General features: G+C 38.9%; 1 protein-coding gene across 1 annotated transcript in view; it reads right to left on the reverse strand.

The window, feature by feature from the left end:
• The window catches only part of LOC148319415 (uncharacterized), a 113,521-nt gene that overhangs the window by 62,806 nt on the left and 23,816 nt on the right, over positions 1 to 26,899 (reverse strand). Inside the window, exon 5 of the mRNA XM_088280669.1 lies at positions 8,202 to 8,341. Coding sequence (XP_088136795.1) covers positions 8,226 to 8,341 — 116 coding nt within the window. The 3' untranslated portion in view covers positions 8,202 to 8,225. The remainder of the gene's footprint in view (positions 1 to 8,201; positions 8,342 to 26,899) is intronic.

Genomic DNA, 26,899 nt, shown 5'->3' on the forward strand with positions numbered 1-26,899 from the left:
TATATATATATATATATACATATATAGAGCTCATCACATTGAAGAGGGAAAATTGTACCATGTGTGCGTGCCTGGAGACGCCGGGAAGCTGCTGGGAGCTCAAATAAACTTAAAGTATCGATTCCGAACTGCTTAACTGGCAGGAGGCTTGTGAAGCAAAAAGGGGCAAATGTTTTAGTGAAGGCATGTGACAAGCAAAAAGACAAAAATGCAGACTAAGAAAAACAAATGGTGGTGGAAACCTAATTAAGGAATTCAAATATTTCTCGGGTCTAATCATTGATGAGAACACTCACGAGCTATTTTTGCTGCTATATAATCAACTGATAATTGAGGATATGTGCTTGCTATAAATGAGCAGATCCCTCTTCCCTCCTTTGAGACTGATTATCATTTTCTTTTTAGCGCTTGTTATCTGCGCATAAATGGATCCTTGTACGGCAAAACATAACAAGCTTTGATGAAAAATCCCTCTCGTTACTCAGACTAATCCAATTTCTTGTCCATTTTTTTAGATTGTTGACTGAGCATCCAATAAGAAAAGAAGTTGATTATATCGTCTGCTTTTGCTGCTTTTTTAAAAAAATATATTTTATGGGAAGTATACATTTTTTCTTTTAACCCTATATTTTAAATATCACTAATTTTATAAGAGGAAAAAAATGGCAATTTTTGTTGTAAGTCTATATAATAGTGCCTTAAAAGCATATGTCATTAGTTTTTGTCATGAGTGAAAGCATTATTCCCAGTTAATGACGGGACTGAGCGTGATTTAATAATGGCTCGGTGGTCCTGCCGGGATCGGGGCTCTTTATTCATCTAATTGGGAGTACTAATTTGACTGAAGATCATGACATTATTTTGGGAGTAATTGTAACTGACATATTCACCCATGAAATTAACCTAGAGCTCACACAATCTGAAAAGAAACAAAAGTGAGCAACCGTTCTTATAATGATCATGTGATTTCGAGTCACTGGACCGTAAGACGAGTTATCAAATAAACCAAAGACACAAAAACGGAATTAAACAGTCATGAATTAATGTGGCCTGTGGAGAAAAAATGTGATTGCCATTGTCATTTAAAAGTTTTGTGACTAATTCAAGGAGAGTATTATTTTTAAAATGTGTTATTCGTACTCTTCACTTGAAAAGCACCATCGCAGCTTTTTTTTTTTCTTTATGAAGCTGTATCATTGGCATAGGGTACGGAATTCTACAGTAGTTTATAAGATGTATAAATGTCACCGTTTTTTTTTTTTTTTTTTTTTGGGGTGGGGGGTGTATCTCGCTGACTCGACACTCGTTCTTGCTCCGTGAATGTCACCAGAAGAGAAGACAAGCAAAAGGAAAGCCAAGAGAATATGTGTGAAAAATCAAATGATGACAGTTGAAAAGGGTGGATTATTCATGAAAAGAAGGGAGGAGAGGGAGATTACAAATGTCAAGGGAGCAGAGTCATCGAGACATGTATAAAGAATGAGGAGAGAAATGTCACCTGGGATAAAGAAATAAAATTCCACTAAGGAGAAGCAGCGAGCGGTAAGAAAACTGTGGCGGAATGTGCTTCTCTCCCTTCACAGGCGGTTGCAATGACTAGGTCAAAGGGAAGTGGGCTGACGAGGACAGGAGAGGATCATGGGTGAGGAGTCTGAAGGGGGAGCACCACATAATTGAATAAAACGTGGAACAAATGCTGTGTCATCAACAAATCACCCTCAGGACAGCACAGTCGTCATTCAATATTCATTATTCAGTCACATGTTACCTACGCGTAATTTGAAATTAATATTGGCACACTTGTCACGGTGGTGCAGAATTTGAATGCAGAAGCAGACAGAACACGGAAGTGAGAAAACAAGACTGGTTATATCCAAAAATACAAAGTAACAACAGAGAGCAGGGACGGATGAAAGTGTCGTCCGGACTTGTCGCCCGATTCTATACGACAAAGGATCAGAACGACTGCACAGAAACTGATAAAAACTGAGACCAATTGGTGGGGCGGCGCCCTAGCGCCCTCTATTGGCCGGCCACCACTGAGAACGACCGAGTCTAATATTACCCAGACACGTTTTGCTTAACTGTGTGTATTGCATGAACATTTCGGGACGTTAACACTTGAATTGTCTCGCTCTCCCTGATTCATGTTCAATTTCACAGCATCCAAGCATGATCCGAGACCCCCCCTCTTGAATGCAGAGCGAAAACTTGGAGGCGGCAATAGACCCTTTTAAAAGTTATGGCTCAGCACAAAACTGCAAAGAAGAAGCGACTTCTAAGTGATTGTGCTTTTGCTTTTAGAGAATAGCTTATCCAATTTGTGTATGTGTCATAGAATTTGTGAATGCTAGTTTGCATCACAATTGAAGGATGGCGTTGTCGACTTTTTTTTTTTTTTTACATTTAATTTTCTTAATATAGACTTAAAACAGAATGCATCGTGCTTGAACCGGAACATCAATTATTTGATGAATGGAATGATTAAAAAAAAAATTAAATCCTATAAAACTTATGTTTGATTGAATCAATAACTGACTTAAATTCCAGAGAATGTCCGTGCGGATCTATTTTTCAATCAGCTGGCAGAAAGTAAACCAGTGCAAAATGCTCTTATCCAACCAAAGGAGAGCGAGAAGTAGTATTTTATTGTTCCCTGGGGGAATTGCGGCTGAACTGCAAGTTAGTCAACCAGTCAGTTAATCAGTCCATTAAATCGGATTAGACCTGGCTAGTTAAAGAGCTGTCTTCCACACCTCATTTCTCTCCTCATACTCCTCTCGCTCATTTAAGGCGAACGGGGAGACACATCAAGTGCAATTGAGCTGGAAGATGGAAAGAGACAAATTTGAGTCAGTATTTTAATAGTTGAGAACATTTCAAAGTCATCGTCCCTTTTGTGTAACTTTATTTCATCTCAAGGCTGCTATTCATCATGGCTCCTTCTTTATCTATTCACGTTAATAGTTTTTGTGCTTTCACTGTTCATCTCGCTCGAGTACGTACATCAAAATGGAATCAGAAATCATGATCTTGACGCTACTTCATCAACAAAGCATCAGATTCAGTGCTGGTTTACCATTTTTCCACCGCAGTCCAAGAAGGTTTGCTGTGACATGGAAAAGAAATCAGTTTTCTGAAGCTGAGCCATAATCGTTTATATGACCCCTGAGAAACGGGGATGTCATTTTCAGTTGAAAAAGTGACAAAACGGCCGCCCCTTTGATGGACAAAAAATGTGTGGATTTTACTGCTTCACTCATATTCCACAAATGCCGTATTTAGACGAGTGGGCCTGCATAGAACACATTATTGTCAAAATATTTTGGGGGTTGACGTCCCCTTTAAGAATTGGCACACCATTTATCAGCCAGCGATGAAGGCGCTTGGGTTCATTTAATGTCTAATCTGAACTCCAACTCCCCTGCGTTGTCTCCAATGAATCTCAAAGTGCAATATTAACGAGGCTCTCATTTGTTTTGACGTGACTGTTTTGTTTTTTGTTTTGTTTTGTTTTTTTTAGTTCAAGGGCACAGACGGCACCACTGTTATTATTGCCTCCGATTTTTTTTTATTTTTTATTTAAATGCCACTTAGTCAACGCAGCATTCAGACAAAATTGGCAGACTTGGATTTCAAGTTCGAAAATACTTTTAAATATCAAGATCAATAGTATTTCAGACAAATGATTTAAAAAAAAAAAAAAAAAAAGAGAGTTTACAAATTAACGTCTGATTAATATCTGCTGTGGTTGCTTTTCCACAAAGGGCACACGTGTACTGGGATGTCTTTTAAAACATTAAGCGTGTTTAGAATCATATCTGCCCATTTTTGTTTCCGATTTGCTTCTTTCGAAAGTCAAGAGGTCTCTACATTATACGTTGTAATCATTACTCTTTGTACGCTGTGAGCACAACCACGAAAAAGAAAAAGCACACATGCGCTCACACGTGCATGCAATGCACATTCATATGATTTTCCTCCACAAAGACAATCCATTTCAACCATGCATGTCTCAACTCACCAACTGAATCATCTTGGAAAAAAAAAAAACCCAACACACTCCTGACATGTTATAATTCCCAAGCTCTTTTTTTTTTATCCAATTTCTCATGCCTCGTTTCTTTCCATATTCCTCAAGGGTCCTCGACAGAAATGTAACTGCCTTCACCTTGTCACACTGTAGCATACATGTCTCCTTAAATTAAGTGTGTGTGTGCGTGAGAAAAGCCCGTTGTCCATACTCAAACCCCAGAGTTGGCCCGTCAGCATCCCCGTCGTCAGGATTTCTCATTTAGTCGACACTCATGTTTAATTGCAATTTGAACTTCAGTGTACAAATACAGTTTACGACCCGATAACGTGAAAGAAAAATCACCAATAGAAATTGTCAAGTTTTGCATGCTTTTGTGAAGAAGCTGCTACAAAGTTCGCACTGCACTTATTTTCAGCCCAAAAGTGAGAGTTTGTAAATACGTTTTCATGTATAAGTTCATTGACACATTTGTTGTGTGCAACATAAATACAGCAGCTTGCCCAGTTGGAGCTGAACTTTTATTGTGCAGATAAAAAGTGGCTACTCCTAGCTTGCGCTGAGTTTTTTTTTTATTTTTTTATTTTTTTTTAGGGAATGACGCAGCCAGCAGTCCATCTTACTCTTAGTCCTTCTCTTTATGCTTCTTTAATACCACTCAATGCAAAGCTCGCCATCAATCTCCATCGAAGGCAAATAGGGCGAAAGCTTTATAACGGTGGTCGCTGTCCAACGTATTTACCGCAATTGTGAGCAATGAATCAAACATTGACACAGTCGTCGTGTGTGTATGTGAGTGTCAAAGCAAATGCATTAACATGTGAAGTAGAAACTGAAAAGGCATTTAGAGGAATGAAAATTGCGTTTCTGTTCGGTTTTGGTGAAGTTGCAAGGACTCCCCTCCGTGGACTGTCAATACATGCCTCAGTGATTATGTTGAGAGTTTTTCCCGTGGCACTTGTGAGCAATGTTATCTTATCAGTCATCACCTACTTTTGTTCAACTCTAGTGTCATAATACCACATATGCAGTATCATTGTCATCAGTGCATGGACGCAGTTGCATCATGTTGCTTTTTGGCCCCCCAACAACCTTCACGCTGCCCTATTATCTTAAATACACAAATTGCTTCTTTTTTAAAAAAATTTTTTTATGCCATTAAATTGTACCTTGAGCTTAAATTATATCTTATCCCTCCATCGCGGTTCTATTCAAGATTTCGTGCTTAGATGGAGTCGTCGCTAAATGGCTCGCGAACGAGGCTTTTGGTTGTTTTTCAACCATCAATTGGTGAGGAGGTAATGCACTGCATTCATGTTTATTTTAAGATCTTTCATATTTTCGTCATCAGTCATTGCTTCTGTATTGCCGCAGCAAACACGGGGGTCTGTGCTTAACGCATTTACGTTGCCACAGCAACAATGTGGTCCAAATTTGTAGCTGTCTGAATGCTCCACAGTCAGTCAATCAATCAATAACCTGTGCTAATGCGTCGGTATATGAATTAAAAATTTAAAAAAAAAAAAACACACTAAGTAGGGTGGAAGTTGCGCATGCCTTCCTGTTTCCTGTGATTTTTTTTTTTTTTACGCACGATTCATCACCTCAAAATGTCAAGTCAAAAACCCCTGTTAGTTCTGAACCTGCTCTCCCAATTCACCACCAGACTCTCATTTTCCATCACATTCTATGCTTATTACTTTCAGATATGATGTTTAATAAAACAGAAATGAAAAAAAAAATGCATATTGAACTGGCCACCGAAGGGCTGGTAAGGAAAAAAAAAAAAAAAAAACAAGCAAGGTATAATAAAGACTTATTTTCTGTTTATGCTCTGGGGGCTGAAAGACACACACAGACGTGCACACACACACACACACACACACACCATAGCACTGCAGTCGATGAGCTATATATGGGCTGCTGTGTGTCGTGAGTGTGCATTTTAGTCATTCTGGGGTCAAGCTCGTTTCGGATTCGACTCATTTACAATCTTTATGATCAGATCCCAAATGTCACATTGTTACCCTTTCAATTTGCCTTTCAAATATCATGTTTTATGAGGAAAATAAAAAATAAAAAAAAATGTAAAAGGCCAACTAAGAAAATGCCAGTCAGTGAAAACAGAAATGGTATCAAGTTTAATGTTGGAAATGCAGCTTTAGGACAGGCAGCTCCTGCTGTCAAATTTTGGAGTTATTACATGGAAAGCAGGACAGCTTACAATGATGATATATTTGTCCCGACATCACATTTCATATTACATCTTTCAATTTTAAATTTACTTAGATATGCCTGCCCTATATTATAGCTTCAACCTAAGTTATGTTGTAAGTAAATATGTAAATATTTAGACTGCTTCCGTTCATAACTGCCTGCCTTTTTTTTTTTTTACCCCTGTTTAAATATTTTGCTTTTTGAAATTATTATTTTTGCTAACTCAGAACATACAAACACAACAAACAGGGGTGACAAACATGGAGTCAAAGAAAATTATATGACAAAATTATATATATATATATATATATATATATATATATATATATATATATATATATATATATATATATATATATATATATATATATATATATATAAAAAGAGAGAGAGAGAGAGAGTCTCAAAAAGTATAGCTTGTAAAGTGACAACTCACAGGAGTTATTTTTGCATCCGACCGATGCACTTTTACTCTGTTGAGTCCAATACCAATATGTCTTTACTCTTAAAAAGTTTGTCGCTGGTAAATGTATCAAATGTCAGAATTAATTGACCCACAAACTGGTGAAGCTAAGCTGACATCCTTGTACCCTCTGTGTACACACAGTTTGCAAACATATCCACACATATATGTCTAAGCACACACACACACACACACACACACACACAATGCTACAGGAGCTGCACAGGCGTACCAACGAGGGAGTCGTTATGCAACGCGCAGTCTATCAAAGTCTTCCCTGGAGCGACTTGAGGTATAATTGATACAGCAAAGGACCTCACTGCCTGAGCTATGGGAACCACCAGGAGGGAGTCCTAAATCGCAAGATGCATCACCACAACTTGAACAAACTCTGGAACATTCAGCGTTTGAATTACTTGAAGGTGTGGACTACAAAATCGAAAAGAGTGCCTGGAAGATGATCGCTGGAAAATGTATATTTTCAACAGGGGGCACATTTTCATACTTGCAGTTGCATTTGTGCTGAAAAAAACCCAAAACTCCTAAAGCACCAATTGTGTATCCTATAAACGTATATACAAAACAACTTGTGGTCTTGCTTTTACAACTATTAACTTACAACTTAACTTTATGAAGTGAACAGCAGGAAATTGAGAGGACACTATTGCCCATTTTCAGCAGCAAAATGTTCATGTCATAAAAAGAACATTTTAATTACAATCAGCAACCCAGTCTCAGTTTGAAACATTTCTGAAATTGTTTTCTTTGTACTAGCAACCTTTCCGTCTTTTGCTGTACCAGCACCCAATTGTGACTCAACAACCTTCTACATTTACTCCGACTGATACAAAATTACTTTTTCAGTATTTTGCTTTCAGCTGCAATGGAGATACAGAACTGCAGCAGGTGGAGTACTGAAGGGATAGAAGTTTTTCGGCGTTTGAGTTAGAGTCTTGAAAAGAAAAGCTGGTTGCAAAGAAAAAAAACGGCATGCCCTATCACGGCAAAATCATTTCAACAGCATCGAGGGAATTACAAAGAGCCAGTCGAAGTCCAAACGTGAAAGAGACAGCAAGGAAGTTTCTTTCCAAAGACATAAAAATGATATATTAGAAACAAAATGATAAGACGCGAGCAGGCCAGTAATGTAAGCCAAGGTCAGACTGAGTCAGAATGCTTCAGTGTTACAGTGTCACTGATCTGTGGAAGTCGAACACTACTTCACAAACAGTTTTCATCAATATACTAAATGGAGGAAAAAAGAAGAAGCAGTCAAAAGAATTATAGCTACTCGTTGATTTCAGAACATTGCACGGTCAGTGCAAAACATCTTTTCTTTCTTCGCTCCCCAGTAAAAATGGAGTCAACCAGTGAAAGTTGCAAAGGTTAAGTAACATATTGAGGGCAAGGGACAAATAGTTGATTTGTTTTAAAGGTCACATCCACAGGCAACATAAATTATTTAAAAATCAAAAAGAGGTGACGTACCCGTTGAGAAGAAATGTTTCAAATTCAGCAGTGCTTCGCTGTCCGAGGTCCGTTCACTTTTCTGTGGTTTGAGAACGAGGGATGAGCATATTTTTTCCATTTCTGGAGGTGTAACGTCCGCGATAGTTTCAGCAAAGTTCCTGAAACCAAAGGTTAAAGGTCAGCACTTGTCCACTGTAATGTGCCCGATAAGAGCGTGCCCGCGGGTGCACTGCAAACGATTGACACCTTGTCAGTCATGCCTTCTGTTTCTGATTGGTTGGTAGTTTTCAGGTGCAGTGGGCTTTTTGTTTGAGTCAAATTAGAGCGATTCTGTTTCATAGATCATTTTACTCAGAGAGTTTTGACAAATATGACCAAAAGGGATTTTTTTTTTTTTTTCTGAAATTCGCCAACTCCCCTTTCATGCACAGGCGCTTCATTACTAAAAGAGGCCGATTCAAATTTAATAAAGATGCAAGGTCAAGCATGACTAAGCAAAAGGGACACATTGGCCGAGTTCTGTGTACAACCCCAGGATGTGATTCTTTATTGATGAAAACCACTGGTCTGGACAATTATTTTAAAGGAGGGCGGGGGGGGTGGGTGGACAATATTTGCGATGTAAAATTCCTCTTTGTGACCTCCAATCCAGAAAGTAGTCTTTGCTCATTGAAATGAATGCAAAAGGTTGGGAGGTCACTGAACTGGCTAATGCGGCAACATCGCTTTTGAAATACCTTGAAAAATGCAATTAACCAAAACAAATGAACTTTTTTTTTAATACATATGTCATCTTAAAATCATTCACCCTCATAGCAGCTTTTGGTTTGGAATGTAATTGATCCTGGAATTGTAGAAATGATTAGGAGGATGATATAAATATTAATAACAGAGCATACGGCGGAGTCTTTGCTTTTTTAGAGAACAGCCAAAGAACACCATGTGTTGTATTTCAATACTTGATAGAATATATAGCTACAGTAAATATTGAGAAACACCAACAGTTTTCTTGCCTGGAATACAGAATATAATACAGCTGTCGAACTTATACACAGTAGCTATTGTTCACAGTTACTTGGGACGGAGTCAACTAAATAACCTTGAGGCGTTCACTGCTTCTTAAGATACAAAAATCTCATGTAGCAGTCACTTTAAGTCAATGTCCATTCCACTAGTTATTTTTGTTTGTTTTTGTCCTCGTGGGCGGAGTCTCCTGCATTCAGGGGCATAGCCAGAATTTTCACAGAATGAGGAAAGCAAAATGTTGCAGTTTAATTTTCTTGATAACGCCATTTTCTTTGCTTTCATGTATTAGGCCTTAAATTCACCAGATAAAAGTAAACTGAGTCGCTAGCGAACAGCCAATCAGAGTGATCAGTTTTCACCATGGGTCGACATATTCATGCTGCGATCAATGGTTAGTTCATTCAAATCATCATAAACAATGTGAAAAAAGCAAAATGACAAATGTTTCTTCTTTTTGATCATTCTAAATGTTGCTCTTTTCCTGAGCTTTGGGCCTGCTTGGACTATGAATGTGCTGAGCAAGACTGCTACATGTGTACATTTTATTTCATGAAAGCATGACTGGCAGGTATTTTATTTTTGTGCTTGTATTCAACCTTTTGACATGTCTTTTTATTGTCTTCATGCATGCTTGCTCTTCTGGTTCAATACAATTTTTCAAAGTTGCTCGACCTTGAGTTGCAGTACAATCTACCGGTCTTTCCATGCACACTTGACAACGGCACTGAATTAAAAGTTACACTTGGAATTACCGCAAACTGTTTGGCTGCAAGAATAAAAAGGGGAAGACGGCATGAAGCATCCTTTTAATTATTTGAACATTCGCCATGAACTTGGTTGAGTCCCGTAGCCAATAGAGCAGAAGACAAAGAAGTAAATGATGTTGCGGCAATTGACTAAGTGAGTAATGACGAGCTACTCTGACCCCTAAAGCGCTCAAGATGAATAGACACTTCAAGAAGGAGAAAAGAAAAGAAAAGTCATCCACTATGCCTCGGGTATGTTATGGCCAATAATGTATTAATCAGCATAAAATATTAAGCACCGATGTGCATGGATCTACAAGACACAGCAAAATTTGACCATCGAGAAGCCTGCTGTGTCATACCCTGGGGTATATTACACGGGGAGCTACAATAATCAATAAATAAACAGAGTCAGCTTCAGGCGAGGGAGACAAGCAACAGGGGTTCATCCAAGGCCGCAATGTGTTTGTGAGCTACTCCATCCCAGAGCAAAGTACACAGGCCTGATAGGTTGGCTTCACTGGAAGACGACAGTAAAATGCAAGGTTGCTCATCATGAGATCAGCTTTCATATGTCGTAGCACTGCGTATATTTGGTTTTGATTTGGGAGGGTACACAGCTTGTAACCTCTATAAAACACAATCGAGTTAATAGTGCAACAGATTGTGTGGGAGTGAATTTGAAGGCATGTGCTGAAAGTGTGATTGCCTCATTTGGAGTAAATTAGTCTGAAAATCAAAACTGAAGAGTAAGAAAAATAGCAGTCCTGGAGTACAGAGGATCTTCAGTTTGTCTTCTGTTATGATGACATGGACAAGCTGTTTTTACATGCAAGTCGGACGACACTGTCATTAACCAGTGTAGGCAATAAATATAAAATAATCACGGCAAAAACAAAATAGTGCCATCTGTGATTGCCTCGCACAATGGAAGTGGTGCAAAACAATTTGGCACAACAAAATGTCATAATACTTGGTTCATATCAGAAAGTCAATTGAACCTTTAAAGCCAAAGTGATCTAAAACTATTACAACTAAAATATTGTCAAGAAAAAAAAAAATTGGCAACGCAACCACTCAGGGTCCAGCAACGGCAAAGAGAAAATTCACGATGAATACCAAAAAAAAAAAAAAGGAAGTGGCATGATATACAAAAGCTCCTGCTGGTTCAGTAAAATATTCTTAAAATGTATATCCACAGTCAAACTAATTGTACCGAACATAAATATGCGGCCGAAAACATCGGCTAATGATAAACATTAAAACACATGAGACAAGGCAATGTTTATCTCTCCACTGAATTTCACATTCAAAGCTACAAACCTTAGAGAACATCTTTTATGATATGCATGGGCATTTCACTCCATGGTGCTTTTGGAAAAAGACAAACCACGCATGCAACCTTTGCTTTCTATTTAAAGGTCATAAAACAGTCACTTTTTCCTCCATCATGTTTTCCCAGACTCTTCCTAGACTGCATTATTTTGCAGTTCAGAGCAACACACAAGATTCAATTTTTGGGTGGTGCGACATCCGTAAATGCTTAAGGTGCCGTAAGAGGTAACAACCTCGTAAGACATGTTTGATAAACAACGCACATCCAGGGATGAAAGTCTGTTGAAATCCATTAGGTGCGTATTTGATTCATACCCACGCCAGTGTTTCACTCAGTTTGAGTTTTGAAGGTGTAAACAAAAAAAAAAAAATGCATTAGATGTTTTGGGTGAAAGACTTTTTAGATGTGTAAATGCGGTGAAAAGAAAAAAAACTAATAATATTGTGGAAACTTTTGAGTCTTCAGTTAGTCATTTAATATAAAGAGCGTACAAAATAAATTTCATATTTTGGGATGTATGTAAAAGCATTGAGCAATTATGGTCTCCATGGAGACAGTAAAACTGCAGATGCTGCCTAACATCATGCGTGATGCAATTAAGCATAAATTACGTATTTAAGGAGCATTTCTTTCCCTTTAGTTTGAAGTACTTGAGGAGAATTTCATTTCATTAGAAAGCTACAAACGATGACACTCTAAAGAGCAATTGTTTGTTGAACTGACCGATGATTGCTTAGCATCCATTTTTAAGAACAAATTGAAATGAGCGGCAGTTCTAGCAGTACTTGTCATTGTCAGTGTTTTCATCGTCTCCGGCGATACAAACTGTGAGTCACGCGGACCGTCACTCAACGGCTGCTTCGATTGTTTGTTCAACGAACAAAGTGTCATCGTTTGACGCACTGCAACTCGATCGCTGACGCCTTGCTTGGACGTTTTCTTTTTTTTTTTTGTCAAAGATCAATCTTCTAGGGTTGATTTCCGCATTTTGTCCATTGCTACCACTTCTACTTTGCCCTCTCGGCTGTGACCACGCTACTCCACCACGCTCATTCCTACAGGTCCTCATTCTATTCAACATGACCCTTGCACAATTACTTAGATCTTTTACTCGCTGCCTGCTGGCCGTTTTGTTTGAATAACAATGTAATCAAGCCTTATCCTTCAGTCAGAAGCTGCGTGAGGCCGTCCAGCGCATTCTCACGTGAAAAAAAAGCGTAAGACGCATTAATACGTCTTTGGGAGGCGAGGAGGACATTTTTGAAGACGTATATACATGTTTTATGGATTAAATGAGTTAACGATTGTAAAAATCTGATCAAGGTGATCAAATCATTTGAAAATTTGTCTCACGTGAATCTAGTTCAGTGAAGTTGGCATATTTTGTGATCGCTGGACGGTTGGAAGCTTGTTCAATCATTTAAGTAGCCACAAAGTAAGAAGTAACAATCTTAAACTGAGATATACATACATATGTAATAATATTTTTATTACCAATGGAATATAAATTGTCATCATTTATATGGGAAAAATTATTCAAAGTTAACTTTTTTTTTTCCCTTTACAGCGGTTATAAATTTACTGAGTCTGTCAAAATGAAACATTCAACCAAAGAGTTCGGTTGTTGCGATGGTTTCGTTTCCTTCAACCTTTGAGAAACTTGGAGGAAGACACTATCACGTTTAAGTGAAATCATGGCCATTTCTTGCCCTGGGCACTGTCTGGATGCCATGAGCATGCATATTTCACATTCACTCTTTTTGGAAGGACACTCGTGCTCCAAGGGACTTCTGAAAACCTGCTTGCACTTGTTGGTGAAAATATTACATGGACTAAAACATTCTGTGTAGACCCTTTCACTGTGACATCGGGCTACTTTGAGGGTCTATATTAACTACAAGTGCCTGTATTGGCCATTGGAATCAGACAAATGATCAAATGTAGTGAGTGAGATCATTTTTGAGTCCGTTTGATTAAATAGCATGAGTGTGCAACAAAGCCGCACTTTGTCAGCTCTTGGTGACAAGCATATGACTAATTATTGTTTAAAATTACACAGTATATTGCATTGAATACACATCTGGTCAAATCTCGCAAGACTGGGTAGTACAAACACAACAATTAGAGAAGGAAAACACCAGAAGATGAGTTGCTATGTTAGTTACACTGGAGAGAACATTTTTGATTAAAAAAAAACTCAAACTACGGAGTTTTTATCTTAGGGTGCAATTTTGAACATTATGAACTTTACTGGGGGTATATAATTGTCAAGTTAGTCACAGGCAGCAGGTGATTGGCTGGGTGCAGCCCCAAGTCCACTCGGATACGAGCCAACTCACCACAACCCCGAAAACAATATAAAAAAAATATATTAAAAAAAATGGATGCAGGGCTTTTTTTTTTTCTTTACGTTTTTGTGTAGTGTTTAACTTTTACTCTATTTTTCCATTTGTTTCCCCATTGGTAAATATTACACAGCAAAATATATTACAGCGGTGCTCCAACAGCAATTGTTTTTGAGGATGTTAAAAAGGACCACACAACAAGACCTTGTCAAAGTTCCTATCAAGTGAACCAATTAAAATGCCTGCTGTCACAACAAAGCAGAATAAACTAGTGATTACAAAAGTGCAGTATTCAATATCATTCAATTAAAATATCTCCATGTAGTCTATTCAGTGTGACCATGAATAATAATAATTAACAATAATAAAAAAGAATAATAAAAAATTAGCCTAAGCCCAGCATGTGATACTTTTTAAGAGACCCTGCCGTCAAAATGTGGTTTTCTGCTTCAATGAAAAAGTCATAATTGATGCAAAATTCATGCAAACGCATTTGTCCCTGATTGTTCAGATATTTCATTGTCAACCCTCTGAAAAGGTTCATCAGGAAGCACACAATGTCATAACTCATGTTTCTTTGTTTTGTTTATCAAACAAAGGCCACAGGTCATAAATCTGAAATAAAACAAAAGAAAGTCGCAATGACACAATGTTTTCTTCTAATAAATTGAATATACCATTAAATAATTGGCCATTACATTTGTATTTAAACACTGTCAATTCGTTGCTATTGTTTAAATGTATAGAATATGTCAGTAACTTTAGAGCAAAATTAATTTTGGTTGAATATCAACGCTAACTCAAAATAACCACTTTACCACTTTTGATTATATTAACTACATTACCCATAATGTATTGTGTTGTCAGCACTAGCGCACAACGGCTTTCTGCCACCGGCAATCAAACAAACGCGTCTTCTACCAGATTCCTCACACAAAGATTCAAATAAATGCTTCGTAGTTCATGCGGCAGTTATAAAACATTCAATACACCAGTCAGATGCAAATATCAGACACCTTTTTTGTTTTTTGGTTACTCGCGATCGCGCGAGCACTTCAATACAGCTCGTACTCCAGCGTCCGCGACCGGCAAATTCCATGGACTCGCCATATAATTTTCGTTAGCCGAGAGTATTGAAGTCGACAGTAAATGTTAATGTGAATAAAATGCATACAAATAGCAAAAGTTGCATGACGATCGGGGTTGATAAATTTACATACCAATGAGCCGTGTGCTCCCGATTGACGGTGCAGGTAGATGACAAATGACAACCAGCTGCGAGTTGTAATCTTCCCACCGCGCATGTGCACACATCGCCACGAACAATTACTGAGCCATAAAATAATGAATAACGAATAGATTAAGCGTTAATGTGTAAACTCTTATTTTGTTTTAACTCAAAATGTGAACTCCAGTACTGTGTACAATACACACCCATTAGCTTGCCAAAAGCCACAACACGAAACATTACTATGAAGCCAGTTCACAAACAATCAACTCGCTTTATGAATAATCATTCAATCATCATTTGCCATTGATTTCCCCAATCTCAACTAAATATGTTAGTTTGAATCATTTTTATTTGTTCTGTATATGACCCAGGAGAACATTACTGATGAATGTAGAGCACATGCAACAAACAGTCTTAAATTGCCGCCATCGTGCACTGTATTTTCTAAAAATTAATCCTGTGACTCACAGGAAGATAATGGCACAGCAATGTGCACACTAGGGATTTAAATGTTTCATGTGGCATTTTTACAGCCTGCGTGTGGGTGTGCTTGCATATCCGCACAACAAGTAAGGCGACTTAGCACACATTAATTCAACAACACAGACGTATTCAACACTTTTGTAATTTCATGATTGATACATTGCATCAGTTGGAGCAGTCAAAATTTGTACTCAAGTAACTTCAGACTAATTTGACTCAAGTAAATGTAAAGTGTAGCACATAAGAAAGAATCGGGATGAACGACCTTTATTGGCACCACCGCTCAACGCTCTCAATCTTCCTCTATGTCGGTGCTTCTCAAATAGTGGGGCGGGCCCCCTGGAGGGGGCGCGGAGCATTGCTGAGGGGCGAACATGCTTTTCTCCCACCGTACTACAATAAAGTGTAATTGCACATCCACTCCAGTAGTTGGCAGTGGTGCTCTCATTGGCCATTGTGCGCAGTATTAACTAAACGGGGCAGGTTTGTCTTGCTACAAAAACGCAATTATTTATAGTTGCGGCGGAGAGTGGGTGAGTGGGAGGAAGTGCGAATTGTTTTCTTCTTGCTAGGCGTAACAGAAAATAATTGAGAACCACTCCTGTACGCCAAATAGACCAACCCTTGAGCTGCTACGCCAAGGCTTTTTCCGCTTAAATATCTTCCAAGAATAAAAGTGAAGCATCACGGTTTTGAATAACTTTATTGATAAAAGTATTGTATCGGAAGGATGTCTACTCCTCATTGTGTTCGTTTACGACCATGCGTTTCTAGCCTCAAGGGTACACAAGGATGGATAAATAAAAGAAAACTCGTCTTTTCCATATACCATGAACATGCCGGGCATAGAAATCTCAAGTAATCAATAATTCTAAAGGTAGAGTATATTGATCAGGACGGTCAGGTCGTTGCTATTCATCATTATGTAGTATCTGAGGCATGATGAGGATTCTACGAAGAAAGGAACCTGATTTACGGAAGAAAAAGTACCACTATGGAAGTCATTACAGACATGCTGCACAAGATTGAATTGAGAGAGGATTTGAATTTGGGCCATTGCTGTGATCACTCCTCCGTCCATTTCAGTGGAAGGATGCGGCAAGTAACCCAGCCTTCCCAATATAGGAAATCCACACTAATGGTCGGACCCGGAAGAACATACATGTTACATATGGGTGGCGCTGTGGCTCAGTGGAAGAGTGGTCGTTTTTCAACCGAGAGGTTGGGACACATTAACAGAAATATATTTGCCCACAACATTGGGTTTGGGTCCTCTTAATTACACACGTTCCTTGCTTCCCTCTTCCAATAATCTCTCGTTAAATAATTGTTTTGTATTCGATCAAGTCTGGGATTAGTCTCAAGATCTACCTCTTCAGTCTTGTTTCACAAGTTGGCTTCAAAATTAAAGCCTACCTTACAAATCATCTGGCCCTGTCTTTCGGTGAGTCATACAATGCTATTATCTAAAAGTAATTGCTGGCAATTAGACATTATTGCGCTATTAAGACTTCTCATCTCCCAGCTCTCATGAAGACAGATTACACACACTTTCACACGTCGTATTCAGGTTGATAAATAAGGTCAGAGAAACAACACCAGGGAATTAAAAATCATTGTACAATCATGTACACAAAACAAACTCATGGCCCCATTCACTTTTAATATTTTTTTAGCACCTTGTCAGTCAAACATAACTAGGCCTGCTTGTGAAATGTGCGGCGCACTCTACGCTACGGCTAAAAAGTAGAACGTGTTTTGCAACGCAAAGCAGCCCGCCTATTATTATTCATTGTATGTACTCTTTGTTATGGGGCTGTTTTTGGTGCAGTGCAAAATCCAAGCATGCTTCTTAACTCAGGACTGGTTTTATGTTAGCCTAACACTTGTTAGCATGTTAGCATTGTATTAAATCTCATGAGAAATAAACTTCAAGGCAAGCTTGGACAAAATTGATAGCATTTTTTTTTTGTCCAAGAAAATGACAATAAGTGTTTTTAAGTAAGAACAATACAAATTAAGGAATATTTGCTTAATCTGACATCACGTGACTAGCGCCTCCCACCTTCTACAGGGGCATACCATTACTGGGGGTGGGGAGGATACCACGTTCCCAAGAACACCAACAGTGCGTATTTAGTTGCATTGGCCACGTTCGTGGAGAAGAAGATAGTGGAATGAGACGAATAATAATAATAAAATAATTGAATAATAATTATAAAATAATTGAATAATAATTATAAAATAATTGAATATTAATTATTATGAATAAGGCCGGAGGGTTGAGGCCGAAAGGTTACTGAGATAGTAGCCGGAGGGCGGGGGACTGACTTGCAAAAAATGGGTGAAATGCCCAGCTCTGGTGATATGTAATAAATAATGTTGATATCATAGATGGACATTTTACCCGATTTTACCAGTACGTCCCACGTCCTCCATCTGCGGCCTGGAAACCCTTCCATCCTTACACTTTCGTCCTTATTCATAAAAATAATCACCCGCCGCAGCTGTCTGTCTTTGTCCTTTTAAAGCGCTTCCGTCCTTGCATTTAACCACCCCCCCCCCTTGAAGAAGCATTGATATGGTTTCACAGTTGTAACAGCCTTCCGAGAGAAACTCCAACTACAATTTGACGTCTGACAAAAAAAATCTACACGGTCAAAAAGGGTTGTGTATTCAAATTCAGAGAACTTTAAGGAGCGCCGGGAGCTGGAGAGGCCGAGTCACATGACTCAAATACACAAACACACGCTCACAAATCTCAATTGCGCCCCTGTCTGCACCAGTGAGAATGTCTGCACTCTCAGATCAATGAGTCAGTCAGAACCCACAAGTCTTTTTCGCTTTTCCTCTGCACAGCTTATAATGATGAATTTTAATGATGACCAGTGGTTCCACGAGCGTGTTCAGCGGCGCCAGTGAATAAATTATTCGATTGAATTGTAGGAACAGCAAAAGGTGCTTTGAGGGTGATCACACGCTTGCTACAGTCAAAGTGTAATTAAAAGATAGCGCTGTGCATTCGGAAAACTTTCTTAATACCTTTTTGGTTGTATTTGTGGAGGATTGAATCGGTATTTGTATACTTCTATTTTAATCAAAAGTCGTTTTTTTTTGTTGAGGAGGAAAAAGTATCATTACAGTGGCAAGTAATACAATTAAAATTGTTGTCTTCTGTGAAATGAAAATACATCTCTGTGTATTGTGTTTGTCGAGTGGTACCATTATTTTAAGAGAATTGTATCACTATAAGAAATTCCTAAGCCAGTTTCAGTGATGAATCGCACTAAAATTGATTAATCACTTTTGAAAAGATGTTTTTTTTTTTTCCCTCTTCAGTACGGCTCTTTAAAGGCACATTTGTTACTTTTGACTTTGTGATTGGAATTTGTAATAGCAGTTGTGTCTTTGTACTTTTATAATAACAGCAACATTTTTGTGGCTTTGTTTCTTACCGACGGTCAGGTGATCTGCTGGCAGCATTCAAAAGGAAATGATTGGATTCTAAACTCTTTTATATATTTCCTCCTTACTTCCTACCATATGGCACATTTGAATTCTCAAACATTTGTTGTGAGTCCAACCGCGCCATATTGTGACAGCATCTCTGTTTATATCCATATTAACATAAATGGATAACAGAAAGTAGACATTGTACAACCGACCATTTGATATCCTCTACATTTGCTGCAATTATTTTTTTTTTTGTCTGTTTTTCCATTTTTTAATTATCAATACATAGAGATAAGCATTGGTAAAACTCATATTGGTGTGAGTTTGACAACAATGCATCAGGGATGGTAACTCTGCTTCAAATGGTTAGCTGATGGTATCATTGCTCGTGAATGGTGGCAGATAAGCCGAGCAGACTAGAGCTCAGAATGAGATTTCATACAAGATCTCTATCAAACTTTCTGCCTATACAACGATAATAATGCTCAAGCATGACTGGGTGCACCAGAATGGAATTAATTACCAGGCAGGTTATGTTTGCTAGCATCATTTCTCAAATGAAGGACATGTGCTTGCGTAAGCACGTCACATCCCTTCATGAATGGCGGACAACACCGCCGTCGCCGCCGCCGCTACTGCATGCGTGTCGCTCAATATGATGAGCTTGATATCGCTTGTCTGGCAAAACATTAATTTAATTCCACCAGCAGACACACATTACACCTCTAACTCATTTTGCCAACCTGAATACTAAAAGTATGCATTTGGATAAAACAGAGCGGATGTGCACCTTATATGGGCATGATAAGGCGAATGGCCTCTGGTGTTTTTACGGCATAAACTTAAAACTGAATTAAAAAAAAAAAAAAAAAAAGCGGAAAGAAACAATTCTCGCGTGAACTTGCCCAATTGCAGATGCCTCTCAGCGTTACTCCCATCGATGTCTCCACACGCACAACACGTAGCACTCACTCACACTTCGGCTTGCTTTTTTCCTGATTTGTGGCTTTTTTTGTTCGTAAGGCGTATATCATTAAAAAATGTCAGCACTAAGAACGAGAACAGGAAAAAACAGAAGCTTTTCGGATTTAAGGAATTTTTACACCACATTTTTACTCTGAGTGCTGCCAATACCTCTCGTACACAAGTATCAAACTCAAGGCCTGGGGGCCAGATCTGGCCCGCAACCTTATTTTAGAGCCACTGTATAGCGCCAACTACTGCCGAGGAGGGCTTACTCGATGGCCCATTTTTAAATTTTTTTATTTATATATATATTTTTTTTGCCTTAAGTACCGATGGCTGGTATTGTCAGCCTCCATGAGTACCCGATACCTTAAAATGAGGCCAGTATCGAATACCTTGCATCAGTACTCACCCATCCCTAATCATAACATCTATTCGGAAGGCTCTTGCGCAAATCATTTTGTTCTATTTTTTTTTGTTATCAAAATATGTCACTGTAACCGAAGTGCCACACCAGGCGGCAAGTTTTATTGGACCCCCTGTATGTAAAGAAAAAAAAATCTAAGTGGATTTTCTGAAGAAAACAGCACGTTTAATGCTACACATTAAATGAACAGCATTAAAAGCAAACATGTTTCACACTGCCTGACTGATGGCAGCTTACAATCGCGCGCTAAGATGAAGGTGACGTCTCACTGCCCTGATGTGCCGACGCTGTGCACCCATCAACAATGTTTTATTTTTAATCTTAAAGGAGAAGAAAAAAAAAAAACATTTCCACAATATTTGACCGCTTAGAATCAACATCTTACTTTTCCCTTCTAAGCTCCCAAAATACTGTCAGTCAGCCGAAGTGAATGTGACTCATATTGACAGATGGATGTGTGTATCCATCAGCAGTACAGCAGGGCAGCACGAGACTTAAATGCCAGTTATCTTAATGGATGGACTGTCAAAGCACAAAAGTGAAACTCCTTGCTAAGTGCAGTTATGTGTGAAAACTGCAGCAGGATCAAAGAATTGCAATGCACCGTGGCCCACTTGGTGTTAAAAATACACACGCTGGTTCAGGCGAACGGAACTATACGGAAAACCTTGCAAAAATATTCAACTTTGATATGCAACATTTTACATCACCAATGTGATTAACCGCAAATGCCTCGGTGCAATTCATCACATTATAATAGAATGACATACAATATCTTTTTTTTTTTTTTTGGAGCCCGTTGAACATAGTTTTACTTAATGGGAATTTTTTTTTACGAGCCTTAATCTTAATAGTGTTATTTAAAGTATTATTAAAACATATATACTTCTTTAACACTGACTGTCATTTGTATCCTCCTGATTTACTTTGTCTTGCAAGTTTTATCTTCACGCCTCAGCTTGAACTCGGTGAGGCCTTGTTGTCGCCGAGTGACATAAAGCTTTCTGAACGTGACGCACTGTCGAGCCCCGTCTGCACCGAGGCAATTCTTTTTGCCGCTCGCCTCGTTGAGATCTGTATTCATCTCTGCCTCTTTCTGTATTTTTGCCCTTCTTCTCCGAGCCGCACGTTCCATACAAATGGATTGCACTTGTTGTGAATTACAAAGGGGTTTATGTCGTACTGCGTCCTCAAAGTGGCTTGTTAAATCGCAGCTTGTACGAAGGGGAAAAAGTGACGTTTTTAATGACTTACTGAGAGTTCTTAAAAAAGAAACTTTACAAGGCAATTTTCCCCAGCACATTGAGCACCGAATGAAACTGTTTCCATGTGAAATCTTCATCAGTTGTACTCAACTTTCTTTGCCCCACTTGACACACACTTTCTAATGCCGTCGGGTCTACCTGCTTCTATAGCCAGCAGAGCATGTGATTGGCCGGCATTAATGGTCAAAGTGTAATGCGGCGGCATCCTTCTCAAGCTTGCATAAAAGCAGAAAATCCAGGGGGAATGGAACGGAGGGGGATTAAGACTAATAAAGCTTCCGGTCATGATGGAATAAGTACCAAACGATCTGCTTTGCAAAGTTCTTCTGCACATTTTCAACCTTCCCTTCAACCGTGCATGATTTGTGTGGTCAGAACGGCCATGAAAGACTCCAGAAAGGACGCTTATGGAGTCGCCCCCAAGACTTGGGGAGCAGTGAGTTGAACCCGCTCGCTGTTTACGTATCGACTTGGCATAGGTTTGGAACGGTCACATCTGGAACTAGATGACAGCAAAGTCTGATTTTCGACTTCGGTTCCATCGATCTTTACGCAGTCATTACGTTTCAAAGGAAAATGGGAAGGAGAGTTGAGTGCGAAGACAAACGATGAGTCATCACATTCGTTAATTTGCAAAACATAAGGTATTATTTGGCGGCTTTTAAAGTTCAAGAGTTTTGTGGAGGGGCGACATCTTAAAAAAACATATTTGGGAGAATGAAATGATTGATTGGGCAGTTAAGATTAGATTTGACCAATAAATAGAGACACAAAGAGATCAGCAGTGCAATAAAATGAAACAGATGAGTAATGCTGGCCGGTCAAGCCCGTATTACATGTTGCAAGACTGGCAATGAGAAATCACACTTTTCCTTACAAGTCCATTTTTATTTGCTCTGCAGTCAGTCAGAAAGCAAATAAAAGTCAAATTTCAGATATAAAGCTGAAAGCTTGGAAATAAGTCGATTTATATAAATGGCGTCAAGCGATTTGAAAGGTTACAATATTTGGTGTGTTTTTACATTATCTATCAGTAATGTTAAATACTCGTCATGTAGTCATCGTCCCCGTGTCAAATACACTACCGAATCTGTAAATGTCAGCAGAAAGGGCTTAACGCTTCCTGTGCAAAGAAGACGTGAGGTGACAGAAAAACGACATCACCCGAACCACAGTCGAGTTCCTTCTGTGGTGTTCAAAGTCGTTGCTTCACCTCTCCTTAAAATATCCAGCCGATGACTGAACAATGGCATCATGAGATGATAAAATGTCCTCACATGGTATGAATTACAAGTTTAGCACCTGGCAGCAGTTTGAGTCGTTTTATTTTTGGTGTTACTCTCACCCAAGACCATAAATGTGTTTGTACATCCTTTTTGATGCCCTGAACATGAACATATCCGTTTTAATTAACAGAGTGCAGCCATTGAGTGCTCTTCTTTTGTCATCAGGACATTGGAGCCTGGCTCATTGAGGACAACTTGTCACAGTTAGTCTCCTTTTACAGGCCAACATTGACAGAACACTAAAACGAGATAAATGTTGTGGAAGTGGGAATAAGTTAGGTTGTTCAAGCATTTTTTCAAAATGTTGGTCATCCTGGTAATTCTAAGATGACTTAAAAACTGCACTGTGTGCGTAACTTGATTTGCAGGATTTTTTTTATATCGTTTTTTTTTTTTTTTACCTTAAATTCACTGTAGTAAGTTCATTCATCTAAGTCGTAGTTAAGAGAACTTGTCCGTTACAACATATTTTGAAATGACTTTCATACTATGTGGTGGGATTGTTTAACTTATTTGGTTGATTTTGTACTAAGATCACTGAAATCCAGTTGGACCACATTAAAATCAGTGACATGGAAAAATATATAAAAGTAAAAGTATATAATGCACATCCATCTCAAAGCGAAAGTTCAAGAAATAAAACAGTCTCTATTGCGCCACGACAGAGTTCAACCAGGGCATATAAAAAGGAGATATTTCGTGTAATTTGAACGCGAGAAGCTCCAACTTAATATGACTTAACTTTGAAACAAACAACCTCTTCAAACTTTATTTGCGTAGCACTTTTCATACATAAAATACCCCTCCTAAGATAGCAAAAGTCAAAGTTTGTTTTTACTTGGGTTTTTTTTTTTTTAACTTGTTTTTCTTGTTCCACTTTGGCATACGACCATTAAAAAAATACATATTATCCACACAGGGAGTTTGTGTTTGTGTTTGATCTGCTGTGCTTTCCTAAATTAGACATCATTAAGGTTTTGATAAGAGCACAGATGTGTACTGCACTGCACAAGGGGACGGACCTTTGCAAGATCGGCGCTTAAACGTGAAAAATCATAATTCATTAGAGTTTCCAAACAGCATCGCAAAAGTGTCGAACATTTGACACCATCCAAACGTTTGCAGTATAGATGTTCAAGAAACATTGTGCAAAGTCTCTGCAGCAACAATGTCCTTGTTAGTTGGACTTTAGACATTGCTTTCAAAAGGTATATTTTCTGAGACATTATGCACACAATTGTCAAACTATAAACATAACCCTGGCTTGAAATATGTAATCCTTTCCAATTAACCTTTCAGGATATTTAAAAAAAAAATGGAACATATTCAACACATGAGAGTGAGTTTGGCATCGGAGTTACATTCCAAGTACGCAATTTGTTCACTGAAACCTTTAGGAATTCATGTAGAGCCGTGTTTGGTTGGAACGCAACAGCTGCAATACTTGATGTACGGGCTAGGATGCAAATAAACCAAAAAACTGTATTATTAATTCAAGCTTGACAATTCCGAAGAAAATCGCAGACTACCCTGACAAAACCGAAACAGCAAAAGGGTCGGTTGGGTTTAGATTTCTTTTTCGTGTTGTTTGCAGAGACGTCTTCTTTCGTGCTGCATCTTGTTGAGCATACACAAACACTCACCGTAATCTATTTCTAATGGGATGTAATTTGGAGGTCAGGTCGCGTCTGTGCCTTCTCATCAACTTGTTAAATCACACTCTGGAACACATTCAAATTATAAATGCTTTATGATAATTAGGCTTCCTGCTGCAGCCGTCCGTATCGCCTGACCTTCGTGTTTGGAACAATCTGAACTCACTTAAATATGTGGAAACAGGGAACGTCATATTTTAAATGTATTCTTTGAATTGCTTGAAAGCGACAGGTTTCTCTCGATCAAGGGGGGGGGGGGGGGGGGGGGGAATTGCAAAATGGCGAATAACAAGATGCTAATTTTCTCTGTGCATTACGCTAATATTAAACGCACAAGCTCGCGAAACGATAATACGTATGAAGCCCGCTTGACACACTCGCCAAAGTTAAGTTGTTTGAACTAGTCCACCCCGGAAAAAAGACCACTGTCCTAACCAATATCAGCCGTAGCGACACCCTCTGACGTGGAGTGAAACTGCAACATATTTAAAAAACAACGCGCGGTTATAAAGGCAAACTGCGCGTGGCATTGCCGTCCAGCTTTTACCTTAACCTTCAGCATATACAAGCTGCAATTATTGAAAGGTCACTCAATACACTTAATGCAATATTTGAAATGCGCCAGTTGTGGTGCACAGCTGTGGAGAGGAACAAGCTGTTTTTCGCTGTTTTATTTGCGCTTTTAGAGTGTGAGATGATACGGAGATGATTGGGGCTGTTCATCCCCTGCAGTCATTACGGCATTTAAAGACTGTGGCAGATGTTTTTGTTGAAATGATGATCTCACCATAGTTCGAGATGGGCATTGGCTGAGATTACGCACTTTATATATATATATATATATATATATATATAGTGATAGACTAAATTGGAAAATGCCTCATGTTGTACTCTCATTTTTTGGGGAAGACAGGCACCGGTTGGTAATTTGACAAGTATTTCTCTCAAGTGGACAATATAAGACTACTCACATGTGGCCTTCCACCATGTGAAATGAGATTTTATTTTTTTTTATCCTGACTGGCGACAAGACTAACAGATAGCATGCTATGGCCCTGGGTCTAGAGGAGTCTAGACTTAGCAAATGGTCAACGCAGGATAAAGCAGGATGCAGCTGGAATTTCACAAGCAGGTGGAGCGATGATGAAAGGCTCCGAGCTCCAGATGGCAGACATCACGCAGAGATTTTTCCCGATCACACGGCGTGGCGGTCAGGAGGGGGACAGCACTGACAAGAATGACAACACTATCAGGACAAAGGCTGCAATGCCAAAACTAAAATTGGGGGATTAATACGCCAGAGAATGGCTATGACAAGAATCTCAAGTGGGTTCCGAAGAATGAGTTGTCAGTATAAACAATAAAAAACTATTGCACACACGAGCACTCAATGTATCAAATATAAACATCTTGCAAAGTGTGAATGAAACGAGAATGTGCACTTAGTGAAGAGAAGACCTCCCCCAAGGCCACACAACAATGAAATACCATATACCATATTTTATTTTTATTTCCTTGTTTGCTATTTTTCAGGTTGATTCCAACCTACAGCACCTCGAGCTGTCATTTCTAGTCCAGTAGCTTATCGTGTTTGTTAAAACCATCAGATTTTAATCAACATCGGCAGCACTTTGATACAGTGGACTGATTCTCGGTCAAATGTGTATTAAACTCATACAGCTTTTTTTGTTCACAAAGCAGTCGAACCCTCATGAGCAGACTCGCACTTAATGCAACTGTTGCTGATGTGATTTATGGCTTTACCTCAGAACTAAAGATGAGTGGGTCATGTTCAAGGTGAAAAATAGCAATAGACACGAGAAGAAAGGCGTCGCGCAACACTTGGGAGTGAGTGACACTGTGATGAGGGACGAGGCAGATCATGCCTTGAATATGTAATAAGAGCTTGATGGATGCTTGGCCTGCAGCCACTTTGAACATCTCCTACGTATGCATGCTTTTAATTAAATGTACTGAAATAAGTCAAGTTAAAGAGCAAAAAAGAATAAATGCTTTTAAATGAAAAATGACTAACCGGTCAAACCTGGGAAATGGTGTTGTATAAAACTAGTTTTCAAATGACTCATCAGGCCATGAGATCATGTGACCATATTGAGTAAATGTGCCGATGAAATATTCGCAGTACAGTAAAGATACTGAATAGTGAGGTGAATCTATCACGTATTCAGATTTGCAGCCGATTGTTGAAGTGAGGTTTCGATTTTGTGGTCCAGCACAAAAGACAAATTTAAAACTTCTTTCTTTGATGGGCTGCCAGTCATTGATCCACACAGCTGTCAACGTTCCACACCCCGCACTTTCTTCAAGGAAACTTTGCATGCAGATGAATGAGGCAGACAAGAATGGACAACTGCATTTAAGACGGACGGGTTGTCAAAAATGGGAAACCGGAACCTTAGTTGACCTTTTCAAAAAAAGCAGACAGCAAAAGGAAGCATCACTGTCTTTTAGTCATTTCTGAGGTGACGGCTGTGTT

The sequence above is a fragment of the Idiotropiscis lumnitzeri genome, chromosome 18, assembly GCF_059441095.1.
Source record: "Idiotropiscis lumnitzeri isolate Australia: NSW breed Sydney's pygmy pipehorse chromosome 18, RoL_Ilum_1.0, whole genome shotgun sequence".
Taxonomy (NCBI): domain Eukaryota; kingdom Metazoa; phylum Chordata; class Actinopteri; order Syngnathiformes; family Syngnathidae; genus Idiotropiscis; species Idiotropiscis lumnitzeri.